Source organism: Primulina huaijiensis, chromosome 14, assembly GCF_012295235.1.
Source record: "Primulina huaijiensis isolate GDHJ02 chromosome 14, ASM1229523v2, whole genome shotgun sequence".
NCBI classification, from domain to species: domain Eukaryota; kingdom Viridiplantae; phylum Streptophyta; class Magnoliopsida; order Lamiales; family Gesneriaceae; genus Primulina; species Primulina huaijiensis.
Window position 1 is genome coordinate 19576434 of NC_133319.1, and position 27458 is coordinate 19603891.

A 27458-nucleotide genomic window follows, 5' to 3' on the forward strand; every position below is an offset into this window, starting at 1 on the left:
ATAAAGAATTCAAAATATAGAGATTTTAAAATTTAAAAGTTGGTTGTTATGTTCTTCACCACTTTTGAAACACCACATAGGGTTATTAAGTTACAGTTGTGGCTAGGGTTTGTGGGTTTACTATATGCACACTGCAGAAAGATTCATAAACATCAACCACACGCCAATTCCTGGATCAAGAACCAATTATTACACCGTATAGTACGTGATCATGCGGGATCTGAGAGATCTTAAGGCAAAAAGTAGCGAGAAAGAAAACAGTAGTGCTATACCTAATGATGGTGGCCCTTGATTAGTGGCTCTGTATCTTTTAGGGTTTGGTTGATGGTCTTCTTGGTGATGAACAGTTGGCGAATGAATATGCTGTTTCTGCTGCAGCGTTATTAGATGGTGCCTCGGGTACCTTAGAGAAACAGGAACCCATGTACTGTTAACGTGGGTTTGGCAAGCAAATCCCCGGCTTTTGCAGCAAGTTCTGCACCTCAAGTGTTGGCAATCTTTCTTGGCTTGATTCCCGCAGTCTTGGCACCTTTTGGTTGCTAGAGAAGCGCCACTATCATCTACCCTTTCTTCTCTTCTCATCATCGCAATGAATGAAAATTATCTAGGAAAACTTGGTATTAATGTCCTATTTCAAGAAAAGGTTGCGTTGCTTCTAGCTGGCTGGCTCTTCCCGCTTTTATTACGATCGTCGTCGCGTACTAGAAGAAACAAGGAATTGATTCCCGGAGGATTTGTAGCTCATGGCGAAATCGAGGATTCAAATCATACCTAGAGTGTGTGTGGTAACGTAAGAAGAAAAAAGAATTTTCGGATTTACGGATCGAAAAAGAAAGGGAAAGGCTTCCCGGCCAACAACCAAACAAGCATTTTCCCGAGCTCGAATCGTGAGTTTGGAAGAGAGAAAAATGTAAGTAACAAACCAATGAACAAAAGTGCTTCTTCTCTCTAATCAAACAGAAGATCTTTTGAAGCTCTAAAAACACATTCTTCTTCAAGAATTAGGTGCTCTTTCTCAAGGATTTTATGTCCCTTACTACAAGAACATAGAATCTAACCTCAAATCGTGAGTTTAGAACAAAAAATAAACAAATGAACAAAAGGGCTTTCCTCTAATCAAACAAACAATCTTCTAAAGCTATTAAAAAAACACATTGATCGTGTTGAAGAACAGGCACTCTTCTTCCAAGGGTTTTCTGATTAGGTTTCCACTACTGTTTGTTCAACTTTACCACCTTTCTCGGTCATGAGCTTCATTTCGTAGAATGGCTCACTGCTCAAAATGTACAGTTTTTACTTTGCGCCACACTAATTGGAATTACATGTTTAGGACATGGAACTCTTTCTTAGTAGCTTTTCGTGTCCGTACACCGACTCACAGTGTTTTGTGGGGTTTCCAACATTTTACAAGACACAACAAACAGTAGATCCAAAAATCAGGTAAAGCAATGTCTCAACGGTACATAAAATAATTATTAAAAGAAATAAATAACACTTTATTAGCATTAAATATTTAATCTTATTGATAAGTAAATTGCATCAAAATTAACAAAGTCATTGTCACGTCAAACGACATTTAAAATTACATGAAACTTGCTATATTAGTTTGGTCGTTATTAAAACATTTGATCAAGAAATGTTTATATCAATCGATTAAAGTAACAATATCATTGCTTCTAGTTTTTGATATGTAATATATGTATGCAATTAGATCATCTATAGGTGTAAAAAAAATTAGTGATTTAATGTTTGTTCGTTTGGCGATTTCGGTATTTGTTTAACATTTTTAGTCATTTTCTTTTCATTAGACGCGTCAATGTCATAAAGCAACAAATCAGCGTCATTCACAAAAATAACTAAAATTACTAAACTAGTAAAGCAACTGAATAAACTGAAATTTGACAATAAAGATGACCAACGTCATATTTCTTAATGAGTTTTATTTTTTTAGAATTTTCTAATTATTGTAGATAAATTAATCTATTTTTTTAATGATGGAACAATGTTAAATTCAAGAGAATGAACCCACAATTATAAGTGTGATAGCCTATAGGGGTATCAATCGCAGCCTCGTGCAACAACACAGTGCTGTGCTACTGTTTGCTTTCACATCACCAACTTTATGAATAAAAGGAAGAAATAATATGATTCTGAATTATAAAATAATTATTATTACCTATTTTTATTATCTGTAAAGTGTTCTTGAATTGAATTTCGAAAGCTATTATTTCCACGTATAACCTTATTCGCGGAGATTTAATGCTCTTCTGATTTTTATCTGGGAGGTGAAAGCAATTTGTCAAACATATCAAATAAAAAATAGAATATCATTTTTACCCATGCATGCATCAGTCTAAGAACATTCAGAAACTGAATCAAACTAAACTAAACTAAATCGAATGTAAACTAAATCGAATGGTTTGGATCGATTTGTAAGTAATTACGATTTGAATTGATTTTAAAATCTACCAAACAGTAAAAATTGATTTGACTCAAACTTTGGATAAAATAAATCAAATCAAAACTATCAAAACCGACTACATTAATATAAAAAAAATCATTTAATAAAATTCGTTAATTTAGTGTGATTTTTTTTAAATATAAGTATATTTTATTTCATTATTATTAGCGGGCAACATATCATAAAGTTGTGGAACAAGAATTGACCACCAAAAGTTTGAAAAAAAAAATTGTTATGCTAGTGGATTTTGAAGTTTCATTTATATTATTAGTTGTCCCACATCGGTTAGATAAAATCCCTGAGAGTTGTATATACGGACTTGGGCAATCCTCCCTCTTGAGCTAGCTTTTAGAGTTGAGTTAAATCCAAATTCCAATCTTAACGTGTGTATGTATGTGTGTGTGTGTGTGTATATATATATAAACAAAACCAAAACAAACAAATTGAGTTACTTCGGTCAAATTCTAAATGCATTTTTTTGCAAAAAAAAATTAATGAACGAAAATTGCATTCATTATCCTTATGAAATTTTAGAAGAGCACAAAATTCCCTACATAAATCAATAATCTTTGTTCTTCAAAAAAATAAAATCGATAATCTTGGAAATCATATACCCTGAAAATGAGATCAATGAGATGAGTTGTGTGCATGTGCTTTTAGTTTACAAACTAAGATTTTTAAAACAATATTAGTTTGACATAAAACTTTACCTCTTCTACTTTTCATAATGGAGACGAATGCAACACTTGCCCGAACAAGATGCAGTCCTGGAGCCAAATTTCCAGGAGTAAATCATGGTGATGGTTACCATAAACATGACAGTATGCATACACAGTCTTTAGTGTCGTTATACAACTTAAATATTTTAAAATTTCAAAACCGAGGCTCTTAAAAATGATACATACAAATCACCACGCGATGGGTCCATTCATTAAAAGTAGCTTTCTTCAGGCAAACTACGTATTTCAAGCCACTGGCTTAGAAAAAAATAACAATACAACTAATATTGACAATGCTACACCAAACCTATAATGGTTCCATTGCTAGACTATTTACCTTTGACAGAGTCGTTTCCAAACAGGGCTGCTTGAGTGTTGAACAACACTCGGAAAGAACCACCCAAGACCATCTTAATAATTAATAAGAATTTTCTCTGCAGGATCAAACCTGTGCGTGCTGCTATGATACTATATTATAGACCATTTCTTCTGAAACCTTGAGCTTATGAAAGACAGCCAAAAAAATTTATGTTTTATAAAAAAATCAAGATTGGTATTTTTTGATAGGTGAAAAAAAATCAAGATTAGTAAATAAATTACATGCATTCCAAGGAAAAGAAGTTAACTTACCTTTTGAAAACTGCAGTCACATCTTCATTTAACTGTTCCATTTCAAGAAACAAGTCTCCACAATCATTTACATTGACAGTTTCCATTTCAAGGTTTTGGCGACCATTCAATTCGTCCCATTCGAACCACAATTTTGTCATGGACTCCTTCCTGAAGCAGGTGGTATGATCAGCTTCCTCTGGGGAGCCACTAGCAATCAACCTATATGTATAAACCTTCCTCACCTGGCCAGGCCTGAATGCTCGCCCTATTGCTTGTCGTGTGACAGAAGGGTTTAGGTGAACATCAAATATTATAATGCGTGACGCCCCTACAAGGGATATTCCTTCACCACATGCTTTAATTGAGCCAAAAAAAACTTTCGCGTCAGCTGAAGTATTGAACTTTTCCATGTAAGATTCTCGAGTCTCCACATCTGAGTCACCTGTGATCATGAACATCTCTATACCAATTCTGTAACCCTTCATTTTAGAAGTCAGTCTCTCGAGAAATTTAAGGGGCAGAAGATATTGGCTGAAAACCAGTAACTTTTCGCCGTTAGATGCACATAGCTGGAGGAGATTTAGGTAGAATTTAGACTTAACACCTTCTCTCACATCCAGTTTCTCCAATATGGTATCAATTTTCCCCTCGTCGATTCTATCTTTAACACCAGAATTCTGGGAGAGAGCCTTCAACTTTGGATGCGCATATATTGCACTGCCTTGTGCATTGATTGTGAACTTTCTTCCCAGCCTTGTTAGCTCTTTAACTTCTTTTTGTTGCCAGGGACTGAGATGGAGAAACACTGAAAAATCCACAAGTCCTGGAAGTTCATCTAAATTGTCACCCTTGTAATAGTGCAAGACTTTTTTCGTCATTTCACGGAGATCTTGTATGACAGTCACTTTCCTAGCGTAGTTCTCATCTTTTAACAGGGTGTGCTCTATCAATTCATAGAATTCGTTCTCTCTACCACTTTTCATCAAGTTCCTATGGGTGGAAATTTCCGCCCTGCTCAAGATACACCTCTTCACTGCTTTAGATGTCTCCATTTTCAAAAACCTTGGGCGAACAAGGTTTAAAATATTGAAAACTTCTTTTACATGGTTCTGATAAAGTGTTCCAGAAAGAACAACCTTCCTTTGAGTCTGAACCCTCTCAAGGGAGGTTAAAACATCAGTGTCCTGGTTTCGAGGAGTGTGCCCTTCATCCAAAATGAGAATCGAAGGACATAGCAGTAAAATCTCTTGGCATGCAACAACAGTTTTCCCATTATCAGTGTCACATACAATAGAGGAGAACTGTTTATAACCCAAAAACAATATGCTCCTCACTTCTGACCATTGCTTCAGAACTTCAAGCTGCTGTGCACGACTATCAGCTTTGACGGAGTAGAAGTCGTACATTGGTATGTCTTCAACTTGCCATCTAATAAATTCTTTCTTCCAAATGGCCAAAATTCCCCTCGGCAGAACAACTAGAGGTCTGGCAGATGGATATTTTGCCATGAAACTCTGAAGGAAACTGATTATCATAAATGTCTTACCAGAACCAGGGGCATGCGCCATAATACAACCTCCAGGATTCTCCACCACCAAGTTGCTTACTAGAAAATTGAATCCCTCAACTTGATGTGGCTTCATCTCCTTCTTGTGTCGTGGATGTGGATAGATTTCAGCAGCAGTGAAATCACAACCAGATGGTTTAAATCCATCTGGGAAAACTTCTTCTATGTCTCTGGATGTACGCCCTTCGTAATGGTAAGTCCTTGTGCTCCTTGTGCTCTAAATTTGAATTGGATGCAAGTAAACCAGTGGTCAGAGTAAAATCTCGTTTTTTCATCGATCCAAATAAACAATGCACAGACACGGATGGCTTCAGTGTAGAATTTGGAATTAGAGGTGGAACAAAATTATCGTGGAGAAATTTCAAAATAAGCACTGAAAGGTAAAGACTGAATGCATTCAAAGCCACGTCCGACTTCTGCCTAGGAAAAAATAAGTTACAAAAGTAACTAAACAATTGTCCAGACAAGTATTCGATAAGAAACGGAACTCCATCCAGATTAACTATTTGCAATATTCTTTTGGTGCACATTCATGGAATGAGAAAACGTTAAGATGCACCTGCAGCTTAAGATAAATAATGGAATATTGATGTCCTAATCCATAGATATTCCTGATGAAGCAAAATATTTAAAGCCACAAACCAGACATAATGCTTCAAGAAAAACCTAGAATGGCACAATTTATCGATGCATTCTAGACACTGACAACAAAGTACAAAATGGAACAATATGTCAGACCTGGATGGAAAAAGACGCTTACAATGTGCACTATGAGCATGAACTTATTTAGTTTTTTCCATATGAAAGTAGAAAGGTAGTTACGACACATCAAATATAATCGACTTGATAAGCACAAAATGCATTAGAGTAACACAAATCAAGCAAAAGCACACTCGTACAGATTAAAATTCGGGGTCTTTGGTATGTACAGTATAACCGGAAGCAACGCTTCTTTAGAAAACTGAAGTCAGCTTACAGAAGAAACTATGACAGATCAACGTGGACCACTTGAAATGCTCATATCAGACTACAAACATAAAATTATAGCAATGATATCCATTGAACTGAAAATCCATACCTTGGAGAAGTTATACTCGATAATTGTCTCTATTCCTCTCTTAATTACTCCACAAATGCGGCAGACATCACCAATATCATCTTTCAGTATATAAGTATGTTGGCATTCAATTTCACCCTCAGCTTCAAATTCATCAGGAACTTCATTGACTTCCTGGGACATATCAAAAGACTTGCCAACCACTCCCAAACATGTAATAGTGATTCAGATTTTTAAAAATTATATGGAATGGACGGACAACTGCCAGATTTTCATCACCAAAAGTTTATATATTAATTAAAAGAATAGTTATTTTAATTACTAGAAACCAACATAGATACGCTGTGGATAGCTATCTCAAAAGAATTTGGCCAAGAAGAAGATCGCACGGCAGGACAAAGAGGTTTTAGTACAGAAATGCAAATGACAAACAGGTAATAGATTATTAGGTTTAAAAATAAACAGAATTTAAAAACAGATACAGAGATATGTTTGGTTTTGTTCCATGGATTTCGGAGGTTTGTTTTGAGAAAATGAGGCCGTTCATAGGGGAAAAAAAAAATACTACGATCTCATAATTTCCACTGTGAAATTTAAAAAAATATCATATCTTTCAGTAAAAATGCTAAGTTGCATTTACTTATAGAAAAGATACCTTTAACATCACCAAAAAAAACTCCGGAAGAAAATTGTTATTCTGTTAGCAAACAGCTCCAAGTTACAATCTTACAGTTGCAGCACCAAAAACCACTGTGGAGTCAATCTTAGACTACCCAGAACCTAATGTTTGCCTCAATCAGCCACATTGATTTTGAGCATTTAAATATGTGTCATAAGTAGCTATGTGAGTTGAAAGAAGTGCAATGACCATTAATAACATTAAAAGGAATCACATAAATAGATCATAAGCACAGTTACCTTGGAACACTCTAATGCAACTGTCATCTCATTCCAAATGCCACCCAGACCATCAGAATTGGTGTCAGACATTTCACTACTTTCATCCATCTCCATGTCATCATCCGTACCAGAAATAGACGCGCTTTTACCTTCTAAGGATTGGGTTTCAGCAGACATACATACATTTCCTTCTCCAGAACTTTGGCGTCGAGCAAAATTTTGTTCCTGCATAGTAATGATACAATCGAGTGAATGACAATCAAATCAAATAGATAACTGTTTACGTGATCAATGCATGAAATTTGTTAGTTCGCCATACAAGATAATCCAGATAACAAAACCAGATGATTGTCCACACCCCAATCCCCACTCAAAACGTAATGCATCGAATAAATAACAAGTATGCAGCCCAATATTTTTTCATGGTTTCGGCACAAATACAACTCTCAATTTGATAAGGTCATGCTGACACAATTAACAGAATAAGCATATATGATTCCATATGTAAACAAATTCAGACATAATTTACCACAAAATCCTTAATAAGAAGCTTTCCAGAAGGATTCAAGTTCACTTCCATATATGGAGAAGTAAAGTTCTCACTCCTGACACCATTGTCATCATCTAGACCCGCCAGATTGGGTGGCTGCACAGATGTAGCAAACTTTTGGACTGAAGCATTACTTTCATCTTCTTGATCATCATCAAGGTCGATGACATCAGGTTCAGCTGTTTCATTTGTCCTTGGCACCATTTTATTTTGCACATCAGAACACCTGTACGGTAGTGAAGAATCCTCTCCATAGTGAGAGTCCAATAACTTCTTCCTTCGAGCAAGAAGCTCCTTAATATCATTGGTTACACTCCCAAATTTTCCAGAATCCAACTCTTTAAGCCAACAGTTTGACCATAATGGATCAGAGTAATCTGAAAGTTTGGAACATGATTTTTTCCTTTTCTGCTCAGACTCAAATTGCCATGAAGCAACGAAAGTGCTGTCGTTGTACCCAATTCCCTCATTTAATTTTATCCTTTTCTGCCCTTTTTGGAACAAATCTGTCGGTACGTACTCAAATCCAGTAAATAAAAACATTATAAACACCAATAAATTTGAAGGGTAAAACTAACAACTGATGGCCGGTCATTCTTTGCGCGTATAACTGATATTTAAATCAAGTTACAGTTTGAAAGTAGTTCTTTATCTTTAAAGTTTGACTTACAATTTCTAAGTTCATCATAGGAAAACAATTTTTAATATATTTTTACAACCTTCATGCCCATACACCCATACTACCAGACATTCGTAGCACAATATCTCAATTTAGACAACATACTCTACCGAACAGAAGCACCTATGGACCACCAAACCGGTGGAGTTTCTTAGCAAGCTTTTGACCCCTTCAACATATATTGCTGAATGCTGATGCACCAAAATTAAGGGCCTAAATATGATGTGCCCTCACCCTGAGCTGAATTATATCTAAACACATTATTTTCTCTTTGATTGGGACCTATCAAAATACAACAATAAATCTATGCATGGCAGATCCATTGGTTCAAGCATGGGCGGAGCCAGCTAAGGCCCAGTGCCGGCACTTGCCTACATTGGGACCAAAAAAATCTATGTATATATTATAATTTTTAGGAAAAAAATTAAGTATATATATATTATAATTTTTAGATAAAAAATTTTAAATTTTGATATTCTAATATTGCGTAATTCCCCAAACTTAACTTAAAAGACAACAAAAAAAATTTCTTTAATAATTTATAGACCCAAATTTTAGACTCAAAATATGAATTGAAATGACTATTAATCAAATCATAAGAGGTATGGGGACTTATGTGGAAAAAATTGTATAGAATATTACATATTGTCATTTTTCTGGCGTTTTCCACCGACTAAAGATGCTTCTGGCTTTGTGTAGCTTGTGTTCTAACCTTAAAACACATTATTTATGGTTTTTGTTTAACCGATCTTTTTTTTTTTTTGCTTTATTAATTGTAGTATATTATTGCCTACACTGAATAATGATCCTGACTCCGCCCTTAAGTTCAAGTGGGTCTGCATCAAATTCAACAAAGTTGAGATCCATGCATGCCTTGTGAAGTTCCACCCAGATTCGATACCGATTGTTAAGGAACAAACAGCAACAAAAACAACCAATCCTTGCCTCGAACTAACAACGAACACGAAATCGACACAAAAAAACGATTCAAAAACTCATGAAACAAAATCAAAGACAAGATGGGTCAATTAAAAAAATAGGAGTGAGGCACAAAATATTTAAAAAACAAGGACTCTGACTTTTTAATTGTCCTCTTCTCTTTCTTCTCCGTCGACACACATCTTCCATTTAAAATTGGGTTACCAGCTCCCTAAATAAAAAAACCATTAAAACAGCCATCTACCCCATCAACTACATTAAATCCAACTTCACCACCTCCCCTCAGTCAACTCCCAACATGTTCTTGCTCATTCCTCAGATCTAGATCTAAATCTACTCCAACATCTTGCCTGATTCCTCTGTATTTGAAGACTAATTCCTCTGTATTTGAAGAAAAAAAGTCATGTCAGTTCATGCACAAGTAAGTTTCCTCCATTTTCCTTGGACCCCATGTCATTGTTTTCTTCATTTAGCCAAATCAAATTTTTAATTGACCTGGTTGCTGCTGGTTCTAGTATTGATGATGTGTCGACAGTCAACCCAACCTAGAAACAAGAGTCCACCCAAAAGATTTGGTCGACCAAAATTAAGTTGGTCGACCAAATCTTAAGTTGGTCGACCAAAAAGCGACACAGTCGACCCAACCCAGAAACAAGAGTCCACCCAAAAGATTTGGTCGACCAAAATTAAGTTGGTCGACCAAGAAGAATTTTGGGTCGACCAAGAAAAATTTGGGTCGACCAAGAAGAATTTTTCTTGGTCGACCAACAAAATTTTGGGTCGACCTGGTGTGGCCACACTTATTTATGTTTTTTTAATATAAATTTTTGCTCATTCTAATTATATTTGGTGATTTTGTAGGATATGCCTACAGTTATTGTTGTTCATTTCGATAGTAAATGGGAAGTGAGTGAAGACCTGATATATAAATGGAATCCAGGGTCAAATGCAAAGTTTGTTGCTATTCCAGTAGATGATGATATTTGTTATTTTGAAAATTTAAAAAGTGAACTATATAGAGCTGGGAAAATAGACGATACTGCCAACTTGATGTTGAGTTATCTTCTAGAGTTGTCGTCAACATTCAACCGATTTATATAGAGAATGACCATGATTTGAAAACATATTTGTATTTTGATTGTCCGAAAAGTAGGCCAGTTCTTCAGGTTGAAATTGAACATGTTGCTTCTTTTGATGTTTCTGATAATGTGCACGGAGTTGTTATTGATGAATACAATAGTAATTTAAACGAACTGAGACATTTTGATGATTATTTTCACTTGAATTTTGTTTCTTTATATCGTAATAATAGCATAGAGTTTTTCGACGAAACACATAACGTGGATGTCATCCATGTGGATCGTAGTAACACGGCTGAGATATATGATGAAGCACATGATGTAAATGTAATCCATGACTATGAGGTCGAGGCAAATGTGGTTGCAAGTAAGGACGCAAATGTGGTTGCAGATGTGGATATTGATAATGACACATTTTCATTCATTGATAGTTCAAACTTGTTTGTTGATCAAGAATTTCCAAACAGAGAAGCGGTGAAAAAGAAGTTAAGTAAAATCATTTTGGAAGCTTGCTTTGAATTTGAGACAGTAAAAAGTAGCCAAAAATTGTACGCCGTAAAATGTATGGTATCTGATTGTAAGTGGAGAATCTGGACCTCAAGGATTAAGAATTATTCACATGCATTCTCCGTTCGGACATATTGCAATACACACACATGTGGTTTGACAGGGAGACGTAAGAGAATGCGCGGAGCGAGTTCGGCTGTTGTTCGTGATATATTGGTCGATAATTTCCAAGGTCATCCAGTGCCAATTGTACCAAAAGCGGTGATGGCCATGATGCGCAATAGTATGAATGCTGATATATCATATTACAAAGCTTGGAGAGGAAAAGAACTAGCAGACAATGTTTTGAAATGTGATCCTACGAAGAGTTTTACTGTATTGTCTTGTTATTTGCACATGATTGAGAAGATGAATCGAGGAAGCATCATAGACATATGTGTCGACAATGAAAATCGATTCAAGTATATGTTTCTTGCCTTTGGTGCATGCGTCAGGGGATATCGAAGTATGCGAAAAGTTGTATCAATTTATGGTACGTGGTTGAAGGACAAGTATAATGGTGTTTTACTCGTGGCATCGGCACAAGATGGAAATTATCACCAATATCCTTTGGCGTGGGGAATAGTAGATGTCGAGTGTACTTCTTCGTGTAGTTGGTTTTTAACGAAGTTGTTAGAAGTAGTACCAGACGAGGATGAACTGATGATAATTTCAGACAGACATCAGGGAATCATTAATGCGGTTTTTAGTGTCTATAGAAATGCGCATCATGGTCATTGTACGTGGCATTTATCCCAAAACTTGAAAACTAGGTGCAACCGAAATGTTTCTGCACATCGCAAAAATTTATAAGCATGTCGAGTTTGATATTGCATACAATGATTTTAGGAATAAATATCCTGAGGCCGCGTAGTTTTTGGGCGAGAGAGATTCACTTGATCGATGGACTCGAGCATATTGTCCAAAGACCCGTTACAATATTATGACGACAAACGGGGTTGAGTCGATCAATGCTAGAATACTTGAACAGAAGAAGCTTCCAATCATTGCATTTTTAGATTCTTTGCAGAAACTGGCCTTATCTTGGTTTGCCCGATATCGCCACGCATCAATTGCAGCTACCACTAATCTGACCCCTACCATCGAGGGGATTCTTCGTAACAGGTTTACTGATGCCCAGGGAATGCAGATTTTTGAATTAGGACGTCTTGAGTTTGATGTTAGGAGTCGTGGACATTCGACCATAGTGGACCTGGAATAAAAAAGATGCACATGCCGAGTTTTTTATATTGATAGAATCTCATGTGCTCATGCCATTGTAGCCAGTTGGTTAGCCAAGATTGATTTATATGCTTTGTGTTCAAAGTACTATTCTACTATGACATTGTCCATGGCTTACTCAGAGACTGTTTATCCTGTTCCCAATGAAAATGAATGGCCACGCAACATTAAATTTCCAGTGGTCTTGCCTCCTTTGTTAGAGAAGAGACTTGGTAGAAGAAAACAGAACATAATTCCTTCAATTGATGAATTCAGCAAAAGATAGAAGCAGATTCAGCATTTGGGTCGACCCGGATTACAGCATTTGTGTCGACCAAAAAGCAAACAACAAGTGTCGACCCAGGCCATTGGCTCGACCCTAAAGCAAGCAAGGTCGACCGAAAGTTCCAGTCTTTGGGTCGATCCAAAAGTTATAAGGTCGACCCAAAGGCAGGAACCTTGGTCGACCCTTTGTTGGCTACATCAATTTTGTTTTTGGGTCGATCCAAAAGGCTGGAACTTTGGGTCGGCCCAAATTGCTGGTTTGTCGGCCTAATATAAATATGTGCTTCATATATTAATGAAATTGTGATTCATATGTTAAAAAATGTAACATAATTGTGAAATTCTTAAAAAATTGTAACATAGTTGTGAAATTGTGATTCATATGTTTAAAAATATAACATAATTAACAAATTCTTAAAAAATGTAACATAGTTGTGAAATTGTGATTCATATGTTAAAAAATGTAACATAATTGTGAAATTTTTAAAAAATGTAACATGGTTGTGAAATTGTGATCCATATGTTAAAAAATGTAACATAATTGTGAAATTCTTAAAAAATGTAACATAGTTGTGAAATTCTAATTCATATGTTAAAACATGTAACATGGTTGAATTGTGATTCATATGTCAAAACAAACATGTATCATAGGATGTTAAAATATATGACATCATAGAACATACTTGTGAAATTATGTGATTCATACTTATGCTTAATTGATTCATACTTATACTAACCTCTCGACGTGGTCGCCTCGCCACCTGACATAACTGCATCAGGAGTCACTTGAATATCTAAAAACAAAAAGTTTATTGTTTAATATACTATACATAAATATATAATCAAAAAAGTGCATTACCTCACCTTCGGAGGATTCTTCTGTTATGGTTGGAAGGCTAGGCTCAAATATCGGTTGCGGGTATGCTTGGCTACTACTGCCAATTTCCCTAGCCATATTATCATCCACACCTAACACCATACATACATCAAACAAATTAAAATTAGAATGACAATTCTAATAAATCAATCTCTTACGTAAACATAAATATAATTAATAAAATTAACTCACCAAAATATGTCTCGGATGATTTCCTCTTCCGCCCTCTGCTATAGGCTATGCTATAATCTCTCTTCTCACGCACTGGCGTCGGAGACCTGATCTCAGCAACACCTGGCATGTGAGACCTGATCTCGGCAAAACCCGCTCTAATCTGTTCGGTCAAACTCGATCTCAACTCATCGAAAGCCAGATTTATATTCCTGATACACGCCCTGGTCTCAATAAATCCTGCTCTCATCTCAAGACGCATAGACGTAACGGAATCCTCCAATGTAGTCAACCGGCTCTCGAAACGATGCTCCAGAGGTGATGGGCGGCGGGAAAGATTGAGTCCAAAGTGGACTCTAGGACCCGTACGTATGGGAGAACTGGTGCTGGAGCTGGATCTAGTGGCATCAGCAGAACGGGTGCTGGAACCATCCGGAGATGAATGTGCAGAAGGGGTGCTGTAACCATCCGGAGATAAAGGCGTGTGCTGGATTGAGGGAGACTCCAGAGGGTGCTCGCTACATATGACTGTTTGACCCTGCCTCCACAGCTCGAATACCCGAGTGATGACCGCATCCGGCGCAGAATCAACAAAAACCCCGGTCGTATAATACGGTGAAACGAGCTCCTCAGGAGTAGGAGTCAAACATCCAAGACAATCCTACATTTAATTAATAACGTATCAGATTAATTACAAATTTATGTCCAAAGTTATTATATCAAATCAATTCATATTACTTACATCTATGGCACAGTCACCAAAGGCTACACTGACATCAACAGCAGATGGGGCATGGTTTGAGGGCCACGTGTTAGTCACCCACTGAAACATCCTGGGCAACATCAAACCGTCCACATCTCTTCTCTTTGCAAACTTTTGTGCCACGCTCGGATAATATTCATAAGCGAGGATCTGTAACATAAATTTCAAACAATGTTATTAGTAGAAATAAAGATAACAAATCCACTTTAACTTTCAAAAAATAATATACCTGCATAGGCAGCACAAAACCACCGACAAGGAAGCTGCCATCAACTTCTTTCCGACCTTGTGCCTCGGTGAGGTAAGTATATCGCCCTAAAAGGTCCTTCTTCAAACATCGGACCGCATCACGATAGGCTATTCTACCCCAGGGATAAGTGTTAAACCTGTCCAAATCATCTACAAGCCTCAAGTATTTAGGGTTGATCTTCATCGTCTTTTTCCTAGTCCCCTCACCGAAGACGGCACAACAGAAGTAAAGACTGGCCATCTTTAACTTCTCCACATCTATACCAGTCTCATTCTGCACTTGGACACTGATTTTTGCCTCCAAATCACTCAAAACAATCTCAGACTTACCGGCAAAGTGTCTGGTGCCAAAGACGCCTCCATCTGGTAGATCTTCGGGCTCTATAGCGCAATCGAGACCGGTTATTAAACAATACTCTATCAAAGAAAATCTAACTGGTCTCTTGCGCACGACCATCCACAACTCATCACTACCATTATCAACTATCTGATTACTCATTAAATACCAGATAATTTGACTAGAAAGATTAAAATCTCTATGATACCTAACCAAATTACCAAAAGGAGACTGCTCAAAAAAAAAGGGCTCTCTCGTCGTTGTTGAGGTAGTGATGAATCTTCTCGGCAGTCTCTTTATATCTAGATTCAAGTGTCAATTTGCAGCGAAAAATTACATCCCTGCCTAGTTTTCTTGGCAAATACACCTGTTACAAATACAAATAAATACATTACAAAAATTAATGGAGAATTTGGGCGGGTCGACCAAAGCTGGAGTCGAGTCGACCCACGCTTGTGTCGACCCAGCTTGTGTCGACCCAAGTGTATGTCGACCCTTTCTTCTTCAACACGAACACAAACCAAAAACCACGCACGCAGAAGCAATAAATTGAAATAAACGTGAACATTACCAGATTTTGGTTAGTCATTTCTTCGATTGAGTTTGCGTCGAAAATTTCTGGGCGTAGAGGGAAGGGAATTTCCGAGAATAAAAATCGATCTGCGTCGAGGGAAGGGAAGGGAAAACGTCGAAAGAGAGATTTAGATTTTCAGTCAACTGAATGAAAGTAAAATGAATGCAATGTTAAGGGTTTTAATCAAATTTAACGGTGTATTTACACTTAAAACATAAGAACATTTATATAAATTGATTTATGGATCCTATTTTTTAAATAAGTTAAAATGTACTCCCTCTTCACTGAATTTCCCAAGACAAGATGTACATACAAACATGCCTCCATATAGAACGCACCCATGCTTCCAGACAAAAAAGAAAAGGAAAAAAAAGCAAAAACAAAAGAAAAATCCTATGAGAAAATTACCGCTTGGAGTAGTGGCCGGAAACCTTTTCGCAGAGGCATCCTCTAATACATTTCAGTAGCTGCATACATGTTACACTAAACCAAACAAAAAAAATAATTAAAAGGGAGAATTACTCCAAATCAGATGTCGATATTCGAACAAAACAACACTAATCCACGGGTTTCAAAACAAGGGTAACAATATTTTTATTTTTAATTTAAAATGATCGAAAAGCACCAAAAAAAAACAAAAACCCAGACAAAAGTACAACTAATAATAGAAAATCCCTTCCATGGAGATACGAATAATTTACTCACATTGCTGCCGATTTAAATGGAAAAATGATATGGGTTCTTGTTTTGGGGGAGAAATCAGTAGGAGCAGAAGACATTTGAAACGTCTTCTCGGGAAGTCCGATGGTCTCGTGACACTGAACTGCTGACTACTGAGACAGACGCGCAAGCTAATTCATTTGTGTATTATCATTCCTTTTTCCACACGGGGAAATTACTAATGCCAGAACAATTGTTTTTAGTGCATATCAAATTTTTAAAGATTTACCATATAACCCTCGGTCATTATTTTATCTTCTTTCCTCTTTTTATACATACATTTTATATTTTTATTTTATTTATTATTTATTTTAAAAAAAGAGCACCAATTGTGGTTGATATGAGTAAGAAATTCATTGATCCAAATGATAAAGCAAATCCAGATATGTATACAAGTATGCAGAGATTCGTAGAAGAAGACAACAAACAACGACCATTATAACATACCTCACAATATTTAAGTGATATTTTCAATGAGAATATGTTTCACGTCGAAAATATTTACTCACATCATCTCAACTTTTTATATAAAGTCATCAGCTCTTATTTTGTTATATTTTCTAAAAATTGATGCTGAAATTGAGGGAAAAATAATTCGATAAATAACAAAAATTTGAGGAAGTAACTTTTAGGAAAACTTAATTTAACGACGTGATTTTATCAGATAAAATGATCAAAATCATGATTGGTCACATAAAATAAAACATGTTTAATATGTAAAAAAATGTATACTTTTTAGTTTCAATGTCGATATCAAAGTAATTAAATAGTTTTTAAAATACAAAAATTTTCCAAGTATTTTTAATCATTTCGAAATTTTTTCTTTACAAAAATAATCGGTTCAACACACTTAATAGACGGTGTTATTGGGTTGTCATGCTATTTAATTTAGCTATTTATTTTAGCTATTTAAAACTAAGGATACCATTGAATATAGTAAATGATGTGCGGAAGCATATAATAAAAATAATTAACATGTTTATTTACATATAATGTAGAAGAATCTAAAGTATATAGTAAATACTCAAATAATTCTGTTGATTCATATTAAACAATTGTAAAAATTCAATGGAGTTTCGATGAATATTACCAAGAAGTTGAAAAATATTGATGGTAAAACGTTTTCATCATCTTTCTCCATACTCTCTCTATTTGGTGTTCCAAACTATGTTATACTTTGATCGAACAAGCTTCGTTTACATAAATTATTAAAAAAATAAACGCACAAAATATTATGTACAAACAACTCAATTCATATATACAAATCAGCCATAAATTGTTTATGGTTGCTTGAGATTTTTATAAATCAATTTTTTTTGTGTGTAATTTATTGTATTTTTATATATATAATGTTTGAAACGTTTAATTTTTAATAATTTGTGCAAACATGGCTTGTTCGAACAAATAATAACACATTCGGAATATCAAGTGGGTAGATAATTTATTGCGATCCAATACACGCACTGCTGATAAAGGAAACAATGTGCATGAATTTGGCAAGATCATTATACCGATTAAAATAAAAGACTTCAAAAAAATTTATGAAACGAGAAGGATAAAAAAATCTAATCGCCGTAGATTTGCTCAAGATATAAAATGGAGGAAGCAAAGACTCGCAAGATTATGCAAAAATTGAGCAACCTAGGACACGGAAGAATGAAACAAGGGAGAAGGAGCGATAATATCGTATCGTGAAGAAAAATGTTAACGATCCAAGGTTGAATGATGTGTAACGTAAGTAATTTATCAAGATGCTAGAACAAAATTTTCGTAAAAGATTCTGTCAAATAAATTATGTAGTTCATAATTTTCTTTTATTTTTTATTTTTTAAATGACCTGTAAATTTTAAAATTTTAATTATATGTAATTTCAAAATTTTCTAAGTATGTTAAATTTTATTGTGTATTTTAGGTAAAAAGTTATTGAATAAAATAAAAATTAATAATTAAAGTATTAGCTCTGCAACATGATCGCACTTGAGCATAACGATAATAAATCTACAAATTCCTTAAATTGGAGTGCTATTTGTAAATCCCTTAATTTCTTTTTAAATGAAAAGAATAGATTCGCAGCGCATTAAGACATTTGAAGGCGAAGACTCCTCAACTGCTGACTTTGGGGACACACACTCTCTGCAATGGCTACGGAAGTGCAACAGTTATCTCCAATCAAGGTAGATTCTGTACGTGATTCTGCGAATGAGCAGTTATATTCTGTTTTTACTCGAATTAGTTGGTGAATTGCTGCGATTTCGTGGTGTGTTCAGGGCGCTAAAGTGCTTATGGTGGGAGCCGGTGGCATAGGGTGTGAGCTTCTCAAAACCCTGGCGCTCTCAGGGTTCGAAGATATCCATATCGTGAGTGTACTTTGTCTGTATCTCCTTTTTACGTCGCTTAGGTGTTTTGTTTTGGTGATTTAGGACTCTGCTCTTTCTTAGGGTTTTAGGAATGCCAATTTGGTGGACTTAGTTGTTGTCTTGCTTGTTACTTGCACTTTGTAGTGTTTGTTCCGTGGGTTTTGCTTCAGCTATTGTGGCAACGTTTTATGCGTGAGTTTACATGTGTTATTTAAGCTGCTTCGGGACTTAAAATTATGGGATTTGAATTTTGAATTGAAAATGGTTTGTTTTGAATTTGGTTTTACTTTATCTGTGCTGCTTTGGATTGTTTCAGCTGTTGCGTCTCTATGGTGCTTTGATTTTAATATTTTATGCCACCAAATGGTGGTATTAAAAATGTGATGCCCGTCGAGAATAATTACCTTGCCTCAATTCAGATTGACACGGATACAATCGAAGTGAGCAACCTTAATAGACAATTCTTGTTTCGACAATCACATGTTGGGCAATCAAAAGCTAAAGTGAGTGTCGACATAGTCTCTTTCAAGATGCCGGCTTTTTTTACGGAGCCCTCTTTCCTCATGTTGTTTGGCTAAACGTTAAACCAGGTTGCTCGTGATGCTGTCTTAAGATTTAGGCCTCACATCAACATCACACCATACCATGCAAACGTAAGGGATCCTGATTTCAATGTTGATTTCTTCAGGCAATTCAATGTTGTTTTGAACGGGCTTGACAATTTAGATGCCCGACGACATGTGAACCGCCTTTGCTTGGCCGCTTCTGTTCCGTTGATTGAAAGTGGAACTACTGGGTTTCTTGGACAGGTTGTGACTTTTTTTTCTTTTTCTGTGTCAATTGCCATATATTAATTCATATACTTGCTATTAATTTTTCATGATATCTCACCCCCTCTTTTTTTAATTTACGGAAACAGGTTACCGTTCATGTAAAGGGTAGAACAGAATGTTATGAATGCCAGTCCAAGCCAGCTCCTAAAACTTACCCCGTTTGTACTATCACAAGTACTCCATCAAAGGTAACAACAGCTTAATGTCAATACTCCTTTGTTCTTGTGATGCATATGGGTAACTGGCTTTATGTTTATGTTTATATGTGTGAGCAGTGAGTACTTGGTATTCATAATTTAGTTACTTACCAAGTAGATGATGATATAGGATTGGGTTATTGAGTTGATGGTTTATAGTTGAATAAGGATAGCAAAGTCTGTGTGAGCACTTAATCATTATTTTGCTTCTTTTATTTGCCTTTTTTATTTTCAATATAAAAGACCTACAGTTGTTACATATACTGTGCATTTTTTATCACAGCGTGTGTCAATTTGAGAAGTGTTATAATTTTTATGATGCCATAAGTAGTTATTGAAGGAAGCCCTTGATTTGTCTTTCATAGTCTCATATTTCATATGTTACAAGTATTTTTCTATGATACTGAACGCTAATATTGCAGTTTGTTCATTGCATTGTTTGGGCAAAGGAACTGCTTTTTGCTAAGTTACTTGGGGATAAAAATCGAGAAAATGATTTGAATGTTCGTTCAAGTGATGCCTCCGTTTCGTCAGAACCAACAGAAGATGTTTTCGAGCGCAAAATAGATGAGAATATTGAAAAATATGCAAGGAGAATATATGATCATGTTTTTGGCTATAACATTGAGGTAGCTCTGTCCAATGAAGAGACATGGAAAAATCGTAAAAGGCCAAGGCCTATTTATATCAAAGATGTGCTACCAGCTGAACTGATTGGCCAGAATGGGAATCTGGAGAAGAATTCTGTCCCCGGAGATACTTCATCAGTTTCTGCAATGGCGTCTCTAAATCTGAAAAACCCACAAGGCCTATGGAGCTTAAAGGAAAACTCAAAAGTCTTTTTGGAGGCTGTAAGATTATTCTTTGCAAAGCGAGAAAAGGTTTGAGACCGGTGAAAATATGTAATATCTGTTATGCAATGTCTTCATTTTCGGCATGTTAAAAACATTTATCTTTCAGGAGATTGGTAACATGATTTTCGATAAAGATGATCAATTGGCAGTGGAATTTGTTACTGCTGCTGCAAATATCAGGGCTTCTTCATTTGGCATCCTGTTGCATAGCCTCTTTGAGGCTAAAGGTATTGCTGGCAATATTGTGCATGCTGTTGCCACAACAAATGCCATCATTGCTGGGTTGATTGTGATTGAGGCTGTTAAGGTGCTGCAAAATAATGCTAAAAGCTACAGGTGGGTTATATATACTCTGTCACCATGTGCTTCATGTATTGCCTAGTCATTCATACATAAGGTTATTTACATTTTAAAGATTTAGCAGACGCTGGTCGGCAATGCACATTATTCTCACCCTAGGCAGCTATACATTTTCTCCTCTCTCTCTTTTCCTTTTGTTTCGGATTTTAGGGGAATAATTCCCTAACAATACTCACTGCACAGTAGGAATCTTCTGAGGAACTATGTGACCGAAATGAGATTGACTTGAATTGGCTTTCTTTTCTTTATAAACAGATCACAACACTAATACTTTATTGTATTAATTTTGTTTTACGTCCTAACAGGATCTTGTGTTTGTAGGATGACTTATTGTCTTGAACATCCTTCAAGAAAAATGCTTCTTATGCCAGTTGAGCCGTTTGAGCCAAACAAGTCATGCTATGTCTGTTCCAAGGTTTGTTGGCGCCTTCTTTCTCTCCTCAAATTTGTCAGTGTTGCATGGAATTTTGTTTTATTTTGACAAAAGGGAACAAATTCAAGTTTTTACTTTTTTATTCTGATCCCGCCATATATCTTTGCCATTAGACACCATTGACTCTTGTGGTAAATACACATCGTTCAAAGTTGAGGGACATAGTTAACAAGATTGTGAAAGCAAAGCTTGGCATGGATTTGCCTTTGATCATGCATGGTTCATTGCTTCTTTATGAGGTTGGTGAAGATCTTGAGGAAGATGAGGTTGCTAATTATGCAGCTAACCTTGAAAAGGTAGATTGCCTCAACTTTCATAATTCATATNGTATGTATGTATACTTTTTTTTTATTTTCAATTTGTTCCCAATATTTTTGCAATGATGGTGTTACACTTGGCTTTTGCATCTTCATTAGGTACTGGCTAAACTTCCTTCTCCGGTCACTGGCGGAACAATGCTCACAGTTGAGGATCTACAGCAAGAGCTTAAATGTAGCATAAATGTCGAGCATAGGTTTGTTTCATGATACGGCCTCCTGTTCAGTATTTCACAGCTTTTTTTCTCTAGAACCCAATGCAATTTTCTTTCCCGAACTTTCTAGATGTGTGGCATTACGTTATACTCGTTCTACACTTCTACTTTTAAGATGTCACTCTTTCAATAGATTTTAGTCCAGGGAAGATAACTGACTATGGTTTAATCATATTTCGGATCTGATTGTTTGAATCATAAAGCAAATTGAATTTAAGTATTTATTTAAGCTCGGTACTTGTTCCATTTGTGTTAACTGCCAACTGCCAACTGCCTTGATTTTTAATTATCACGAAGATTAACATGTGTGTACGAAATATTGCATTCCCTAAACCAAAAGGTGTTCAGTCTGCATGTTCCTAATGTAATTGCAGTATCCAAAATCAACACCCCTTCTCTGTCCTTCAGATTGGAGACATAAGGAGACAAATTTCTTCTTTAATTTCCTACTTGCTCCATTTTCCCTCATGTTTCTATTACTCTAATTTTTTCTGAATCAGTTGGTGAATCCATATCACTTGCTCCATTTTGTTATACGAAGTTTATTTTGGTTTATGATTTCACGTTCTGTTTGATACCCGATAGTTAGTCCCAATTTGCCCCGCTGCTTAAATGTGCCAATTTGAAAAGAAAAAAGAATAAAAAAATTAAAGTGCTCGACATACTAATAATTTTTGTTTTTCAGGGAGGAATTTGACGAGGAGAAAGAACCTGATGAGATGATTCTCTCTGGCTGGACACAACCCCCATCAGAAGAAAATAACGACGAGCCTGCTGTTGACAATGGTGCTAGCACATCCGCTGTACCTGTGGCTAACTCCCTTGGAACTGAAGAAGATGAATTACAAATTATCCCAACACAAACTGGAAACAAAAGAAAGCTATCCGACATATCTGGTTCTTCTCTTTCGGATCATTCTGTTACCAGTGAAACAAAATTTAAAAGAAAAGTGGAAGAAATCGATGGTACTGATGATCTTGTCATGCTTGGCGACAGGGTATCCGACTGTAGCAAGAAGAAGAGGGAGCAATAGGCACTTCTTTTTCCTTTAGATTCGTTTTAAATAGCGCATCTCACCCCTAGCTTTATAAAGTACAGAATTGGTGATTCTTTTGGTGCTTGTATGGTGCCTCCAGTTTTAAAAACGAGCTTGGATTGCTCGGCCTTGGATATGTTATTCTCCCCTCATTTTTGTGATGTATCCTAACTCAGAAGGATAGGTAGGATCAACTATGTAATATATGATTATCAGGGTCCGTGTATGAAGGAATTTGGAATTTATAAAGAAGTAAGGTTCTGTTGGCACTGGCGATTCTATTCTCTCGGCTTTCCTTCATACGTGCTTTCAATGCCACACTTCCAGGCACTCGTTATCTTGTGAGCTCTCTTTATGAGTCTGGTTATCATGTAGATCTTTAACTGGAATGGACCCGAATGTTTGTGGTAAGGAAAAGTTTGATTCAAAGAAAGAGACAAAAATTGAAACGAAATATCATTGGATTCGTCGATTCTGAAAAAAAGAAATAAGCAAAATAATATTATTAAATGAAAATGAAAGATTGAAAAAATAGTGTATTTACACAACGATGTTTCGAGAAATACTTGTTGAGACGTTAGACGATACACATGCCTTCGTCACCATCCCTACTTTAGCCGTCTTCCACTTTCATCCCAAGAACTCATACTTATGCCGTCTGCACTCCACGTTTCACTCCGATGCCCGCTCAGCGGCCATCGCTTCCCTCTCTGTATTTAAGCATGGTTCCATCTTGTCACTTTTTAAGGTATGTGCAGTATGATTCTTCTGTTACATCAAACTCATAGAAAATCTTTAAATATAGCATAACAAAAAATTTTTGGCCGATTATTTAGTATCGAGCAAAATTTTGAAATTAAATATTTTATTTTAAAAAAATTATAATATTTTATTTTGGGCCATCTTAGGACAATATCCTAATCTAGCCCAATAACTCTGAGACCGTACAAGAAAGTGCTTCTGCCTTGAACAAGAAACTGAATCGAACATCCCTTTGATCCAACAAGACTATCAAATAGAAAAGAGAACGTTAATGGCAAGCGAGAACGACGATGCCGCCCGCCGCAAGACGGCGGTTGCAGATTACCGGAAAAAGCTCCTTCATCACAAAGAGCTCGAAGGCCGCGTTCGATCTGGTTTCAATCTCTTGAACCCTAATTTTTCTTCATTTAATTTTAAATGTATCGTTTCGTTGCCGCGGAGTTGTATTTTCATCAATTGCTTTTATATGTGTAGTGTTTCGTCTATGAGTGTATGTAATGAATGGTTGAAGGAAGTTGAATTGTTAAGTATGGTTTTCCTTACGAAATTGTGAGCTAGACGACAGTCGCCTCTCCTTAAAAGATAAAATCTTGAAATGTCATGACTCATGAGTTACTTTTGTAACTGTTAGAGGTCTGTTACCCAAATTCTGTTGGGTTTGGCCCGAAAATTTCGTGGTGCCACTAATTTGGTGCGATTTTAATTATGAGAATTCTTTGCACATATATATGCATCGACTTAGGGTCTTGCGGACAATTATTTTACTTGTACTCAATTTCGATACAGTGAATATTCTCTTCTGCCCGTGTATTTTAAGCCCTTCAAGGGTTTTCCATGTGCGTCTGTCTTCTGTAACTTCACATTTCTTGCATATTTTTGTTTAGAAGTTTGTCTCTCGAAATAGACCAAGCTGTCCCGACTCCACGTTCTGCCTCTGTCTAAGCTGATTACTGATTTGTCGGGTCCATTGCACTATAAGAAGATGTTTGTATAGATGTGTCATTATCTAGGGGACAGGTCAATTAGAGTGTCTGTGCCTTCTATTTTAATTGTTTGCTGCCGTTGAATCGGAGTAGATGTTGAAGCCCTTGTTATATGTATTTGGTAGTTTGTATCTCTGGATTTTGTGACTCCCAATTTGGAAAGGCTGCTTGCTTGCTTGCTTACAATAAATTAGATGCCAACAAGCTTTTTCTGGAAGTTTTGGTTTTATCTCATAAAGCATGTTCTTTTCTTCTTCTGTATCATCTCACGTAAAACTACGATAAAAATCACAAAATACCATTGATGTAGTACGCGAGAATTTGAGAGCAACAAAGAAGGAATACGCTAAAACGGAGGATGACTTGAAGTCTCTCCAGAGTGTTGGACAGATCATCGGTGAAGTTCTCAGGCCTCTGGATAATGAACGCTGTGAGAAACCTTTTACTTTCATTTATTTATTAGGATAAAGCCCATCTATCTTCTTGTTGACGTTTCTTATCCTTTTAGGAACTGTTCTTCTCTAATAAAAATGAAGGATTCTTATCCCAGAGCTTTGGCTATAATATGTATTATCATTTTTCGGATCTTGGCCTTTTGATTTGCTTATCTTTTATAAACTTCCATTGACATTATATATCACATTCAGTGATAGTCAAAGCCAGCAGCGGACCAAGATACGTGGTGGGCTGCCGCAGTAAAGTGGATAAAGAGAAACTCACAGCGGGCACCAGAGTAGTTCTTGATATGACTACGCTCACGATTATGCGAGCACTCCCTCGTGAGGTACATGGATGTGCTAGTACTTGGGTGTTTGTCAGCAATTATTCATGGTGATGATTCATTTCAACTTTTTTTGTGACTAGTTTTTCGTTTATCCCTCAGGTTGATCCAGTCGTATATAGTATGCTTCATGAAGACCCTGGAAATGTGAGTTATTCTGCTGTGGGTGGGTTATCCGATCAAATCCGAGAACTAAGGGAATCTATTGAATTACCTTTAATGAATCCAGAACTTTTCATAAGGGTCGGCATTAAACCTCCCAAGGTAAAAAATGATTGTGAAGTTCGCAAATTTCATGTATACCTGGCTTGTATATTTACTTGTTCATAATCATGCACATCACTTTAGGGGGTTCTTCTGTATGGACCTCCTGGAACTGGCAAGACATTATTGGCCAGAGCAATTGCTAGCAACATTGATGCAAATTTCTTAAAGGTAAGAAATTATTATTGTCTCTGTGTTTTATGCACAACTCTCCTATTTTCATGGAATCACGTAGTTCTGTTGTGTGCGCTTGTTCTTGCGAATTTGTGATTGTAGGTGGTATCGAGTGCAATTATCGATAAGTATATCGGTGAGAGTGCAAGATTGATCAGAGAAATGTTTGGTTATGCCCGCGACCATCAAGTAAGGGAATATGTAGTTATGATTTCATATTTTGCCTCACAAATATGAGTTTGATAAAAATCGTAGTTGATTCGCATAAAAGATGATGACTTTGTTCATTTGTAGCCATGCATCATTTTTATGGATGAGATTGACGCCATTGGTGGGCGTCGTTTCAGTGAAGGAACTAGTGCGGACCGTGAAATTCAAAGGACACTTATGGAATTGCTGAACCAGCTTGATGGGTTTGACCAGCTTGGAAAGGTGTTGCTCAATATTTTTACTGCAAATGTCAAAATATGCATTTGAGTGTCAATACAGTATTAATTCATGGAGCTGAAGGGGAACCGACTGCAGCTAGTTTGTCTAGAATGTGACTTGTCCTGACTGGTGTGTGCAGGTGAAAATGATAATGGCCACGAATAGACCTGATGTTCTGGACCCTGCCCTTCTTCGCCCTGGTCGTTTAGACAGAAAAATAGAAATACCACTGCCTAATGAGCAATCAAGAATGGAAATTCTGAAGATTCATGCTGCCGGAATAGCTAAACATGGTGAAATAGATTATGAGGCTGTGATTAAACTTGCTGAGGTAAGCTAGAGATGTTATATCAGTTGATTTTTTTAAATGTGGTTGGATTACAAATTGTTATTGACTGGTTGGGCTGGCCAGGGTTTTAATGGAGCTGATCTTCGAAACGTGTGCACGGAGGCTGGGATGTCAGCAATTCGTGCAGAGCGCGATTATGTTATCCACGAAGATTTCATGAAGGTAAAATTTTCTCAACTCCCATTATCCAAATTAATTTTTTTCAATGCATTTAGCCAACGAGGAAGTTGCTTAAATGTCTTTGAGATGGAATTATAATCGACTCTCGTGATGCATAATTTTTCAGGCCGTAAGGAAACTGAATGAAGCTAAGAAGCTTGAATCAACTGCACATTATAATACAGATTTTGGGAAGGATTAGGAGCTTTGGTATTTTTCAGACGGGGTTGTAAGATATTTCTGGCTGTGATCTTTTAAGTAACCTTTGTTTCATACTATTGGCATGCAATTAAATATGTCGTAAAACAAATTCTTAACCAAATCATTAAAATAAGTTTTTTGTAACCGTGTAATATTTTTGCATGTTCGATTGCTGGTTTACTTTAAAGAAATTGATGAGATTGGTTTGAAATGTATGATAGTCAATTTGAACCATGTGACTGAAATAGATTAGATTAGTGATTTCATCTATATTATATCTTTTAAGTGTGAGATATTTAGAGTAACTATCTTAGAGGACGTCAAAATATTTAATTCCATAATTATTTTTTTTACTCTACTAAAAATTTCTTCAAGTCAGTCCATATTTTACGTAGAAAAAAAATCTAAACAAAAATTTTCTTTTAAATTGAACAACTCTTTTAAATT

At 36.2% G+C, this 27458-nt stretch overlaps 4 protein-coding genes across 9 annotated transcripts in view; 2 read left to right on the plus strand and 2 right to left on the minus strand.

The window, feature by feature from the left end:
* The window catches only part of LOC140956853 (protein SHI RELATED SEQUENCE 3-like), an 8039-nt gene extending 6849 nt beyond the window's left edge, over window positions 1-1190 (minus strand). The window contains exon 1 of the mRNA XM_073413753.1: window positions 273-1190. Within this exon, the coding sequence (XP_073269854.1) occupies window positions 273-585 (313 nt within the window). The 5' untranslated portion in view covers window positions 586-1190. The remainder of the gene's footprint in view (window positions 1-272) is intronic.
* Window positions 1191-3638: 2448 nt separating this feature from the next.
* LOC140957080 (protein CHROMATIN REMODELING 35-like) lies at window positions 3639-16425 on the minus strand. 4 transcript variants are annotated; one of them, XM_073414174.1, is made up of 13 exons: window positions 16292-16425; window positions 15995-16069; window positions 15584-15672; window positions 15234-15379; window positions 14656-15056; window positions 14406-14576; window positions 13685-14324; window positions 13480-13584; window positions 13353-13409; window positions 7846-8372; window positions 7335-7541; window positions 6438-6590; window positions 3649-5576 (listed from the first exon to the last, which is right to left on the minus strand). In XM_073414174.1, the coding sequence occupies exons 5-13, from the start codon at window positions 14914-14916 to the stop codon at window positions 3807-3809; spliced, it is 3891 nt and encodes a 1296-aa protein (XP_073270275.1). In that variant the 5' UTR covers window positions 14917-15056; window positions 15234-15379; window positions 15584-15672; window positions 15995-16069; window positions 16292-16425; the 3' UTR covers window positions 3649-3806. The 4 variants fall into 4 exon arrangements, with proteins under 4 accessions (XP_073270276.1, XP_073270275.1, XP_073270273.1 ...); XM_073414172.1 differs by having other exon boundaries at window positions 14656-15379; XM_073414173.1 differs by lacking the exon at window positions 15584-15672 and having other exon boundaries at window positions 14656-15379.
* Window positions 16426-18284: 1859 nt separating this feature from the next.
* On the plus strand, window positions 18285-23174 carry LOC140957464 (SUMO-activating enzyme subunit 2-like). 3 transcript variants are annotated; one of them, XM_073414749.1, is made up of 11 exons: window positions 18285-18489; window positions 18574-18663; window positions 19083-19166; window positions 19254-19472; window positions 19583-19684; window positions 20143-20574; window positions 20654-20883; window positions 21229-21322; window positions 21454-21636; window positions 21757-21854; window positions 22558-23174. In XM_073414749.1, exons 1-11 carry the CDS (start codon window positions 18445-18447, stop codon window positions 22904-22906), a joined length of 1926 nt encoding a protein of 641 aa, XP_073270850.1. In that variant the 5' UTR covers window positions 18285-18444; the 3' UTR covers window positions 22907-23174. The 3 variants fall into 3 exon arrangements, with proteins under 3 accessions (XP_073270850.1, XP_073270848.1, XP_073270849.1); XM_073414747.1 differs by having other exon boundaries at window positions 18286-18489; window positions 20116-20574; XM_073414748.1 differs by having other exon boundaries at window positions 18286-18480; window positions 20116-20574.
* A 644-nt stretch (window positions 23175-23818) lies between these two features.
* LOC140957759 (26S proteasome regulatory subunit S10B homolog B) lies at window positions 23819-27165 on the plus strand. The gene is made up of 10 exons (XM_073415137.1): window positions 23819-24045; window positions 24965-25084; window positions 25302-25438; window positions 25538-25699; window positions 25784-25870; window positions 25976-26062; window positions 26168-26305; window positions 26442-26633; window positions 26715-26813; window positions 26938-27165. The coding sequence occupies exons 1-10, from the start codon at window positions 23943-23945 to the stop codon at window positions 27010-27012; spliced, it is 1200 nt and encodes a 399-aa protein (XP_073271238.1). The 5' UTR covers window positions 23819-23942; the 3' UTR covers window positions 27013-27165.
* Window positions 27166-27458: the final 293 nt, after the last annotated feature.